This window comes from Empidonax traillii, unplaced genomic scaffold (genome assembly GCF_003031625.1).
Source record: "Empidonax traillii isolate 1590-97213 ecotype Southwest subspecies unplaced genomic scaffold, ASM303162v1 scaffold641:size396790, whole genome shotgun sequence".
In the NCBI taxonomy this organism is placed as follows: Eukaryota; Metazoa; Chordata; class Aves; order Passeriformes; family Tyrannidae; genus Empidonax; species Empidonax traillii.
Window position 1 is genome coordinate 24,439 of NW_020955834.1, and position 12,938 is coordinate 37,376.

The window sequence follows — 12,938 nt, forward strand, 5'->3', positions numbered from 1 at the left end:
TTCGAACTCAGAGAATGGTAATTGGCTGTAAAATCTATTACAGAAATACTGGGTTTCCAGTCATAGAATTATTCTCAAGCCTTTTCCTCAGCCCCAGGAGTAAGAATTGTTCGCTATCAGTAGCCTCTCCTATTTGTAGGACCAGCTGTCACATGCATTGTCATGAATGCTTATGCAGAATGGATGATAAACAAATTGAGACGTGAAATTAGACGATATTGAGTGATGATTGAGTTCATGTTCAGCTTCCTCCTTTACACACTTCTCATCAGTATGGGTTTGATCCACTAGATGTATTTATTTTATTCTTTTAATTGCAAGAATTTTGCAATTAAACCTGAGATTTGTGCTCAAGAGACAAATAGAAATTCAAGGCTTTATTTACCCAGCCCAGCTAAAGACTAACCAGAATTGCAGACTTCCCTTTTCCTGTACTGCTTTGGCTTTTCTTATTGGTTTTTGCAAGGGTTCTATCTATAAAGAGAACAGAGTTTATTTTTCACGTGTGTTCTAATATTAGCCTAATTCCTGCAGCTACCATAGAGAAAGCCAGTTATATCCACTATTACGAGACCAGTAAATTCTTTCTTAAAGACATCTTAACTTTTAACCAATACCATCAGGTATTGGTTCCAATTCCAGCCTGTTCTCAAATTACTACCAGATTCATGCCCAGGACTGACTTTATATTGTCCCTGAAACTCTGTTTAAAAGACCGATATCCACCATTCAACTTCAATACTTATGTTCTTATTCACAGGCTGCAATAGTGGATGAATTAACAGCAGGTTGGCAGCTACCAGTGCTAGCTCTTTTACTGGAAACAAAAAGGAACGCTGTTCAGCTCTGCATGGGTATGACTGGCAACAAGCCTCCTGTTTCTTATAAATATTATCAACAACATTTAAACAAAATTAACTTACAGGTCATCAGGACAATTGTTTGGAGATTCCAGCCTTCCTCCTGATCGTACATGGTGTAAAACTTCTGTATTGGACAAACCTGGATATGGCTGTTGACCCAAAGTTAATGTTTCCCACACTAGTATTCCAAAAGCCCTAAAAAACACCACCAAGAAAAAAAAAAAAAAAGAGAAAAGAAAAATTAGTAGCCAGTCCTCAAGAATAATCTCCTTATTAACAGATAAAATGTGTCTAACCTAAGAATAAGACTCAGTTAGAAAAATTAAGTAAGAAGTCTTAATTCATTATTGTCCCTACGCCAGTCTCTGGAAGAGCTAAAATAGATATGCAGAACTGACACACATTCCCAGACTCAGTGAGATGCAGCTCAGAAGGCATTCAGTACCCACATCTTCCCTGGGCAACACTCCCTGACTGAGCACGTCCTTACTTAAACAAGTGTTTAGAAATCTCTAGAGGATATGTTTTAAATGGAGAGAGACGAATTCTCCTAAGCACCACTCATGGAGCAATCAGCACCTCATTTGGTTTGGCACAGAGCACGAAACGACTTGCTTAGATAAGTGCAAGAGTGATGGTCAAATGGATTGGTGCAGGGGCTGAGGACTTGGACAAGACTGGTGGATATAACCCACCATGAGTACCTACGGCCACGAAATCTAAACTTGTGTGAATCTCAGGTTTTGTGGATCTGGTTTTGTTTGAGGGGTTTTTCATGTCTCCTGGCAGTGGATCTCTGCTTCTTCACCACACACTCAAAGCCACTGAAATATACACTTTAGGTAAACCTCCACAGCCAAGTACTTTGGCTTTGCCCTGACGACACTGAGAAAGTTGATGTTCAAAATAAAGAAGTCACATGAAGAGGGTGAAATGGTAAGAGGGAAGTATTTGGCTGTAGGAATGAAGTGACAATAGAACTAATGGAAAACGAAAACCAAAATGGAACAGCATGCAGGCAGTCAACTGAACTAGAGCTCAAAGCATAAAGAAATATACTCATAATATATATATTTGTAGTGCCAAACTTTTCATTAGCCCATTAAAATATCACTTAGGAGGAAATCTGTCTTGGCCTAAAAATTATTAGAGATGGCAATATACAGCCTTGTAATTCCTCCTATAAACCAATATTTTCCTGTTGTGGGATTTAGTATGATTATTCCCATAGCTGTGTAGCTGCTGTAACTCACCAGACATCAGAATGATTTGTAAAGACACCATCAATAAGGCTTTCAGGAGCCATCCATCTGACAGGGAGTAGGCCTTCTCCTCTTTTCCTGTAATAATCATTTTTGTAGACATCTCTGGCAAGTCCAAAATCACCAATCTTTACTATCCGGGAGGAGCTCTCATATTCCTTCTCTGACACAAGGCAGTTGCGAGCAGCCAGGTCCCTGATTTGTAAGGCAGAAAACAGAGGATGGAGTTTGCATTGCAGAGTAACGCAGGTCTGTAAGTCATCTGGTTCAACCCTCTCTTCAGAGCCGTGCCAACCTCAAGGTTAGATCATGGGACTTAGGACCTAACTTAGTTCAGTTTGGCATGTCTTCAAGACTGGAGATGACACAACCCCTCTGGACCATCTCTTTCAGTGGTTGATCTTGCATAGTGAACAATATTATTTAATATCCTTTGCTGTAAGTTGTACCTGTTGCTTCTCATCTTTTCCCTGTACTTCTCTGTCCTCTAAAGCTACCTATTAGGCAGATGAGGACAGTAAATTATATCTCTCCACTTGCCCTTCTCTCTGTTGCACAGGGTATGATTCTTGCCAAGGGTTCAATAAGTCCTAGATTCAGGTCTTAGAGTAGCCCACCATTTTGTGAAAGAACTGCAGGTGATATTTAGCAGAAAAGCATAATATTAGATTTTACTGCAGTGCTCTCCCCTTTCCTGTTACATTATGACATCTTTCTAGGCATTTTTTCCCAGGTAAGATAATTAGTCCCGACACTGTGGGTAAACCTGTGAAGGCTAAGAACATAAGTTCTGTACCTGTGTATAAAATGCATTTTCTCTAAATAGACACAGCCTTTGCAAACGTCCAAACATATATCCAAGAGATCAGTCACTGTCAGTAAAGGGTTCTGGAGTTAGAAGAAAGAAAGACAGAGGTTAATCATGCCTTCCAGCTTTACCAACTCAGAATGACAACCTCCCTATGCAAAGACAATATTGTTTCCTCATTTTAAATGTGTAGGATTTTTCCAAGAGAGTCAAAGCACAGGTGTAAAATCTCTGCATGTCAATAGATTGAATATTAATTAGGAGTAGGGTAAACTGCCAAATCACTACACAGTAAGGAAGGTGAACACATCCTGTTCTTTGATTTGGGGCTAAAAATATCCTAGGACCTTCAGAGCTGTGGAAGAAATGGGACTCTGAAAATTTCCTCCCACTCTCAGATCAGGTTTTCTTGTTACTGTATTAATCAGTGTGGCATACTTCTAGTAGAATACCTGTATATACATTTCAGTACAGTTCAATACTGACTGTGGATTTGATCAGATTACGTAAATGAACTGTACAATTGCTATCATGATATAAAATTTCATTGTTGTTTTGACCTACAATCGTAGGATCCATCCACATTCTTAATCTGCATGCTAACTATGAAAAAATTTACTTCAAGCTGTTTGTTCTTTATTCTTGTCTCCACTTTCCTTCTAAAGAATTTGAGGATACAGGGATAGTATCTTCTTATATGCCTGGACCATGCCTCACACCCTAATGATACTGCTGTTATTCAAAGACAAAAAAAAAAAACCTATAATACCTAGTAGACCACATACATGACCACCATTATTTATGATCACTTTCCAAAGGACTGGTTATGATTCTGACAGAGAGAAATTCAGCAGACATCTCATGACTGAAACCACGATTTTGGTCAGTAATCTAATGACATTCAATCTTCTTCACAGCATCACCGAACACAAGGTCAGCACTCAACATTAAAGTCTCAGGGTGTTAGGGAAAAACCAAGTCAGACTTTGCAGGTGCAGAAACAGCTGAACATCAGCATGGACTTTGAGAAAGGAAAAACTGAGAAACTGCGGGTAGTTACAGGCTAAACATATAAGTCTCATAGTGCTTGCCTTTTGTTTTCTGGCTCCTCGTAAATAGTTAAGTAGATCCCCTCCTTCCATCAGCTCCAGTATAAGATACTGAGGTTCATTTAACAGGCACACACCAAGTAACTTCAGAATGTGGGGATGATCAAATTTACTAAAGAGAAAGAAACAACTGTAAGACTTCATATGAGAAATCCACCTGGTTAATGGCTAACAAAGTGTATATAGCTGTAAGCAATGAATGTGCAGTTTAGCTTTTACAATCCTGCCTCTACAAACAACATGATTCAGTAACTCACAGTGCCTGGATTTGCTCAGTCATGGAGAGAATTCAGGGACATCCCTTCAAAACACAGTCTTACACTGTCTTTGACAGGCACTCTAACACATGCACGCATATTAAAAAACACACTTCATTCTATTTCCAGGAAGCAAAGAAAGGTAGCTAAATGACATTTTCTTCTAGGAATAACATGATTTGCCACCTGTACATTGAAAGTATCTATATTATTTTAATAGATTACTTTTACTTATATATTCACAGTAGAACTACTGATTCAGAAAAATGCACAGAGAAAGGTAAAAGTGCAAGGTGCAATATATTATTTTCACAATTCAGAGAGGAACTGTTTTTCACAGTATATTTTCAAGAGAAACAAAATATACATGACAAATACTTATAGGTATGCAAGTAATTGGCTGTGTGTGTCTAAAAAGATAGAGATTACCACAGAGGAATTGGCACTCTCAGACCTAGCACTTTTTAAAGAATGAAGAAGGAATATTTTTGCCTCTGTTAGTGCCTGTGTTTTTACAGTCATATCTCTTATTTTAGAAAATGGTTTTCCTTCTCACCACTGTGTGAAAGCAATTGCACCAGCAGTCAGAGAAACTTGACTCTACTGGGAGAAATGATGGTGTCCAAAATGCTGTCAAATGTGCAAGTGTAAACAAATAAAATAGAGGTACGTTTTCCTTCTAACCTCTTTCAATTCACACAATCTCAGGTGCAAAAAGTGTGATTTGGAGTTTGACAGTTCCCCCTGGCTCCTAGCACATAGCTCTGCGTCAGAGAAACTTTGGCCCTCTCAGGAACAAAAAGAGGGGAAGGAGCACCTGGCATTTTCCCTACAATCAACACAGACCTTTTTCCACTGAGCTGTCATTCCTTACATCCCAAGTGATGGGATACAGACAAGGGTTTCCTATACTTATTTGTACACAAATGACTCACTAATTACCGATAACAAATGACTTTTTTGTAATAGAGACAACTTAATTTCCCTACTGCTGCGTAGCAATAATAGAAGTAATAAATAGTCCTATATGCAGCTTAACTGGGCCAGTATGCGTAACATTACAATCCAAATTGTAACAAACATCCAAAAAGGTAAGCAAAACAAAAGTTGCACTTATAAATCTTATATCAAGGTTTGTAAACAATCAGATCCACTTATTTTTCCTTTCTAAGCTTGATTTCATTTATGAGACCTTACAGATGAACATAAAGAAAAATCAAGTCCTTAGTGTGAACTAAGTTATTTTTTCATATTAGAAAACTAAATAATAAAAAATATATTTTTTATTGTTATTGTTTAATGACTACTAGGAATACATAATAAACTCTTCTCTTAATTTCTCTGACTCATTTTATTGCTGTACTTACTTTTATTGGTGTATATTAAGGTTTGCATTTAAATGTTCTTCCAGGATTTCTGGGTTTGGATTATTATGTGCAACAAGAAAGCAGAATTAGAGAAGCTTCAGAGACTTTTAACTATGGGTCCATATAATTTCCACACTACACGGAAGAGACCTTGACTGGGTTTATGACCGCTAGATAGACTGAAGATAAATTATAAGACATTTACACACAACTGCTACTGTTTAGAAATAATTTTTGCTTTAATGACATGGTTACATTTTGGTTTTCAAAAGCCACTTACCTCATTCAGGTAGTGTGTAGAAAAAGTTAGGCAAAAAATGCAAGTTTGTTTTTTTTTTTTTTTTAAACGTATCCAAAAACAGAATGTTATGAAAATCAATTTCAAATTTAATAACAAAATGTTTTCTGTGCGTGATATAAAATCCTTCATTTTTCAAAAAATTATTCTAATTCTGCATTCAGGAAATAAAAGTCAAAGAAGAGCAGAGGTGTGTCTGAAAATTAAACTGAACTCTTAGTCCAATGTTACCATCTGAAAACTTTAGCTGAACTTCTATTTATTTCTGTGGAGACTCTGAAAACCAGATTTCCAGCTGAAACACAAACCTTTCTAAACACAAACCTAAAATTCTTGCATTGGTGTCATTCATTACATCTACCTCAATAGAAAAGGTATGTGGCAGCCTCTAGTGGTAAATATGAACACTTTTTAGAAACAATTTCCAGAGTAAGTTAAAACTTCAAGGCATCAGCTGGTTCTGATCTGTTTTGGTAAAACGGGATTAGCCAAATGTTGTCGAATTGCCTTTAACAACTAACTTAGTCTTAGATGAGCATGGGTACCAAAATACACGAGTCCAAACCCAAATAAATTCATGACATGAGCATATTGAACTTGCAATATGTATTTTAAATTTTACTAATCTGTTTTAGAGTTTTAGTTTCATTAAGATTCATCAGTAGCGATTTACTTTGTTAGCAGAAACAGAACACCCTAAAAGTGCCACAATACTTTGTTTAGAGGAAAGTGTTGTTTTCATTCCTCTGGAAGGCCACCATCTTCACATGATGCTGGCTTTGAAGGGTGCCCAGAGGCAGAGTTGTCCCTACCTCATTAAGTATGCCTCCTTCAAGAATTCGCTCTTCTCGTGGTCTGTCGCACCCTTCTTCAAAGTCTACTCAAGAGAAAGCAAAAGTGTAGTAACACGACGGTCATCACCAACATCATCACTTAGCACTTAAGTAAAGCAAACAGACATAGACATGGCCTTAAATATACATTATTTTCCAGAAATCATTACAAGAAGATAGGCACAACTTTAGGTGACTTGCAAGAAATGCTGTAAGGAAGTACCCAGACTGTCAACACCCATGTCTCAGGTAAAACCTCTAAGACAAACCTATCTGCCCATCCCATTCCACTGCCAGAGAAATACACAGCTACAATTACCTTGACTGCTACTTTGGATTCTCCACTTCCATCTTTCAGGATATCTACTGCAGTCCCTTCATACACTTCTCCAAATGCTCCGCGTCCTAACAATTTGTGCAAGTTCAGTTTGTCCCGAGGGAAAGCTGGCAATGATTCAACCTCTGCCTGAGAAGGAAGAGTACTACAAAACGGCAACACTAATCACTTGTTCATACTTAAGAATGTTTGAAATTTTATTAAAATTCTTCCTCAAATGAAGCTGGTACTATTTGTATCATCAGGTACATTTAAGAGAAGCTTAGTTGAGGTCTGGATGTCTTGGAAGCTATTAGAAAACACCAGAACTTTGTCCTTCCTCATGCACTTGCTTTTCTTGCCAGGGTGAGCATGATGAGTGGGCTAGGGTCAATCCAGGCCAGGCTCCACACCAGGGAGACCACATGTCAGGGGTGCCCTTCAGAGCAGACCTGCCCTGCAGCACATATGCAGCCCTTAACTCTACCTTAAGGTGTCAGGAATCAGTGCCCTGATGAAAACTGGTCCAGGGAAGCCCTCTTACACGTTTTTGTCCTGAAAATACGTGGTTTTGCCCTGAGGACATACCGTATAGCGTAACAGGCATTGGCTATTCCCACTGTCTCAGACATGCCTCTGAGTTGAGCTAGTTCTTTATCTTCCTTGATAAACACTATCTGTCCAGGCAAGGCCTGTTTTCTGGGTTTCCATCTTTGGTGCAATACTGGAACACAAAAGGAGACAATGAGATATTTCACTCTGAGAGCATCCCAATGTGCAAACAGGCTGAAAGGCTACAGACTTTTTATTATTCAGTTCAACATGGCCCCCAAGCAGCTCATGTACGCAAGTCATTTCCAACCAGCCATCCGGCCAACTTTTTCCCACAAAACACATATTCAGCTCGTTGTGCTGAGAAACCAGTCAAACATCCATTTCTGTATGTGGCAGAATACAAGCCCAAAGGGTGGCTGCTGCATCCCAGGGACAGGAAGAGGAGTGAGAGGACAGGACCATCATATGTAGACATGTACACCTCAGGGTAATCATTACATCCCTTCTTCAGAAACAAAGCTTAAGAAAAAGCTCAGATCTTGGGTGAAGAAATGCAGTTCCAAACTTGAGAATTGTAAATACAAGTTTTTATAAGGATACACATGAACATCAAAGCTTCTTCAGCATTCCTATGCTCTCCCTGCAGGGAATCAACAGCAAGAAATGCCTGAGGATGGAGTGAATTTGCATCCTGTCCTCGATAGTGAAAATATAGACAGTTATCTTTAGGGCATCAGAGAAGGAGAATATGCAAATTCCTTCCAGCTCCCATCCTAGGAATAGCTCAGCATTTCCTTAAACCTGGAGGACAGTCGTCTCTCGACACCTGGACTGCCTTTTACTGAAGTCTGGCAAACCAAGCATATGCAAAAAACTTAGCCACGTACCAAAAACGAATAGCAAGACCACAGACAAAACCAGCACAGCTCCAATCACAGAAGCAATGACAGCAATGGTGCCCACGGTGCCCATGCCTTCTGTTAAATAGAAGGGGAAAATTGGTTAATGACTGTGTATACAAACAGGATCAATCCTATGGAGGTGACCTGAGAGAACCCTTGAGCAGCCTGCTGTGTAAATGTCTTCCTCTGCACAAAGCTCTCTTGTAGACTGTATGTGGATGTCTGCATTTGGTCAGACTAATCCTTCTCCCCCAGATCTGGGCCATTCCTGTGGTTATGACCTACAGTGCATGCAGAAAGAGAAAATGCTGAACTGTTTAGCCACTCAAGGTGGGATTTCCAAAAGCACCCACAGAGTGTAGGTCTAACATTCTGGTCGAAGGAAAGAAGTAATCCTCACATCTTTGTCTAGTGTGGGAGCTTGCCTTTTTTCAAGAATCATATCATAAAGCAGTGTCAGGGCCACAGAAGCAAACTGGTATAAATGAGCAGAAGCACATTTCAGGCCCACCATTCTATGCAGAAGAGCCTGCATGAGCACTAACAGCTGGGGTCCATCATATAAACAGCATCATTTATTACCTACTAGACACATTACCTTACCTTTGCAGCAACATCATGGTTAAAATAGCAAGTCTCCATTCATAAATTGGTATGATTACTTAGAACTAAAAAAAAAAAAAAAAAAAAAATGAGCAGAGTACTAAAGTATGAGACATACCTTTACCCAGAATTATATTCGTGCTTGTGTCACTGTATTCTCCAACTCCCAGTGCATTTGCAGCTGCTGCTCTGAACTGGAAAGTTCCTTCTAAGTTCTTGGCCTTCCATGTGCAAATACTGCCACAGGAGCCATTGTAAATCATCTCCCACAAGGACTTCATTTTGCTGGTGTTGCCAGATTGCTTCCTGAAACATGCACAGCACAACAACAAAGATATGTCATTGATGCCACAAGGGCAGTTTACTGCCCCCCCCCACCCCCACTCTGTTTTTCATTTCAATTCCGTGGTTTTCACAACATCCCTCTTCCTGCATAAAAACTCAGCCTGGTTGTGGGATTGTGGCTACAGAGTAAAAAATTGTGCCATGCCATTTCAGCAATGCTAAGAATTACGTCTTTATCTTGGCATTGGAAATTAAATACTAGAACATTTTAGAAATAAAAAGCTGTAGCACACTTTCACCTGTTTCGGTGCATGCCTCACATCCACAATTTCAAAACTTTCTTATTTAGCTTTCAGAGAAAAGTAACCATTTTTTTCTACCCTGTTAGAGTTTTTGACCCCCCAGGCCCAGAGTAATTCAGTGGCTCTTGGGCATCAGGTTTCACAAGCTAAATAGGAAGCGAGTAATTGGCAGTGAAGACACAATTCTTTAGCAAGCCACTTTCCCATAGTATCTGCTGACTGATGGGTGTATTTCTTCCTTCCCCCACTGGACTGAGATTGATTGCTTATAGTAAATTCAGAGCTGATTATTCACAAACCAAAAGAAGACCATGTATTTGAACTTGAAAAGCCATATCTGAAATATCATTTTCTGTCATGCAAGACCATAATATATCATGTAAAATGACCTTCATGAGCATGTCAATCATTCTTCCAACACACCCTAATGCAGAAAAAAGGTCAAATGTATCTAAACCAGAAAGACACGGGAAAACTATATTTTCATGTCCTCGGTGTGCACATATCCCTACTAGAGTTTTATGAAAAAAAGTGGTTGTTTCAAAGGGTTATGCAAACATTTTCTAGAATGCTATGCAACTGACTTAATATTTTTCTACGTAATGTAAAAGGGCCATGAGGGTCAAAGTGAAATTCAGTCAGAAACATCAGCATGTGCACATTCAAACTGAAGGAGAAAAGCTTATTTCATTAAAAGACCACCTCAGTGATGCTTTCTGACTCCAGAGATGAGTAAGAAGCTGGAGTCTGAATAACACAGCAGCTGATGGACAGCTCTGACACAGGCCAACAGACTTTTCTTTACCCAACCTCAACAAGTCAGATACAGACTGGCTGTTGGTAAATCAAAATTATTGTTGACTCATAGCATGTGGGTCAGTGCTCCTCTCTGCTCATAGAACGGGACAGAGGAAGCTTACAGCACAAGGAAAATATGTCTGGGTGAAAACTTATATAGGTAAAGTGCGCCCAGCCTCAGAGTGCTGTCAGTCCTTAGCTTTCATAAGCAGAGAGCTAACTGAGAAAAAAGAAATAATTGCTGAGTTTAGAAAACTGCTTCCTTTCATCAGTAATGATTTCAAACAATGACACAGTTAACATCTCAGAAGATGGACTCTCCTCATTTTTAAATAATGGTTAATTAAGTTTGCACTGACTGATTTAAACAGATCTCTCCAAAGTCATGGTCAAAAAACAGTCAAATTCATTAGAAGTTTCAGAGTCACTGCCCACAGCAATACACTCTAACCTGCCCACTCAGCCTTTCCAATGTCAGTGTGGGAATAAGCATGAACTGACACTCTAGTGTGACATGCATAGTCCAGGCAACCTGTCTGTATTTGATGACAGAGCATTTTAAAAATTATATTGTTGTCAGAGACTGAAACCGTTAATGACTTATTCATTGTAAGATCATCAGAAGACTTTTGCAATCTGCAAAGAAACAACTGCTCACCCAGCAAAGCCTACCCCTCCCTGAATATGCCTACTATGAAAGGACTTTCAAATCAGGTGAGTGGGTGCCCTTGTCCAACTATCCCACGTGCAGGAGAGCATGCATACCTGAAGCCACAAACGGGATTTCAACATAAGGAAAGAGACTAAGAAGAGACAAACTCTGCAAGGTGGGATAAATTCTTCTTATCATGCCAATGTCCTCCCTTACATGATGACTCTGCTGTAAAAAAACCCTTTGAAGGAGCCTTGAAAACTTGTGACATGTCCTGTGACATGATCCATGGTAAAACTCTCCACCCCAGGGAGCGTTTCCACCTGAGCTGGAAGTGTACATTTACTCATGAAATATTGGAGTTTGTGGGGGGTGGTCTTCCCCCAGACCCAACAGATCAAGACCACCACTTCAACCAGCTGACACAGAAGCTCTAACTACCAAGTTTCATTGCTAGATCCAGTGGACAGTGACTATATATATTTTTCCACCTTTATCCTTTCTTTCCCTTTCCCTTCCTTACATATTCCCTGAAGTGTTATCTCTATGCTTTAATGTTGCTACATTGCTGTACAGGCTTTAATACTTCTGTACTGCCGTAGATGATAACACCCAAAATGTCAACATACCTGTTTACCTTTGAGACAAAATTGTTCCAAAATAAACTCTGCATATATATGTTTGCAAACACTGATTATTCAATGTCATTTCACTCTAATCCACCTCAAGGGATTTATTAATAAGAATTTGGGTTACTGTCACCTTCTGGGACAAGTTGTAACCATAGTCATCCCATACAATAGTTGTAGTCATCCCGTACTCTACTTCTGGCAACACTATAAGAACTTTTCATGAGTCCTCTGAACACTAAGGTATTTATACATATATTTTAGCCAAAAATACATACTACATACTTGAAAACTGTGATTTGAAATTATCTCTGAATCTTCTAATTCACTGACAAAGATCAAAATATATCACCATATTTCAAAGTTGGTCTGAAAATATTGTTAGTGTATATTTTCTTCTACGTTTTCCAGGAATTTCTGGAAACTACAGCTACTTGGTTTATCTAAGAAAGAGACCCCAATGAGAAGGGCCTTCTGCATCATAGATACTTCACTCTTCCCATCAGAGCCAACCTGGAAATCCCTGCACACCAGATTTTTTTCTGGGCGGCTACCTATGGGAAGGGTACCTGCATGCACAGCTTACCTGCTTTCTAATATGTAGTAGGTCAGGTTGCTTCCATTGTCATCAGCCTTTTCCCACTGTATGGTGTTTTTAGTGTCTTCTGCTCTTTTTGGCACTCCTGGCTTACTGGGAACGCCAGCTTAAGCCAAACAGGGAAAAAAGCAGAACCTTCAGTATGTGTTTATAATAAGACAAAGGGCTAACGGGCACAGAAAAAAATTAGATGTGCAAATGAGTGTTTAGATGTACAAAAGGATGGAGGATCTACAGCAGTAATCCCTATCTGGAATGTATCTTTGGCCTTCTCTTTGCAATGGATAAATTTCAAAATTCTTTTTCACATGCAGCCTTTCACCAGTAATGAGTTCACATAAGTATAGACACTTCATTTCAGTTTCCCTCACTCTGTTCCTCTGCTCCACTTTGAAGTAAATCTCATTTCTTTCTCCCTATTATTTTCGAAGGTATGATATTGTGTTATTTACTTTTCAAACACACAGAACTATTGGCTCTTAGTATAAGAAAATTGCTTTC

The 12,938-nt window shown here is 39.2% G+C and overlaps 1 protein-coding gene across 2 annotated transcripts in view; it reads right to left on the minus strand.

Annotated features, from left to right (window-relative positions):
- Nucleotides 1–12,938, minus strand: part of ROS1 (ROS proto-oncogene 1, receptor tyrosine kinase) — a 73,267-nt gene that overhangs the window by 14,991 nt on the left and 45,338 nt on the right. For both annotated transcript variants that reach the window (XM_027899104.1, XM_027899102.1), the window contains 10 exons: nucleotides 12,426–12,543; nucleotides 9,292–9,479; nucleotides 8,556–8,645; nucleotides 7,702–7,837; nucleotides 7,117–7,279; nucleotides 6,777–6,841; nucleotides 4,025–4,154; nucleotides 2,922–3,019; nucleotides 2,117–2,320; nucleotides 924–1,058 (listed from right to left, as the gene is read on the minus strand). In XM_027899104.1, coding sequence (XP_027754905.1) covers nucleotides 924–1,058; nucleotides 2,117–2,320; nucleotides 2,922–3,019; nucleotides 4,025–4,154; nucleotides 6,777–6,841; nucleotides 7,117–7,279; nucleotides 7,702–7,837; nucleotides 8,556–8,645; nucleotides 9,292–9,479; nucleotides 12,426–12,543 — 1,327 coding nt within the window. The remainder of the gene's footprint in view (nucleotides 1–923; nucleotides 1,059–2,116; nucleotides 2,321–2,921; nucleotides 3,020–4,024; nucleotides 4,155–6,776; nucleotides 6,842–7,116; nucleotides 7,280–7,701; nucleotides 7,838–8,555; nucleotides 8,646–9,291; nucleotides 9,480–12,425; nucleotides 12,544–12,938) is intronic.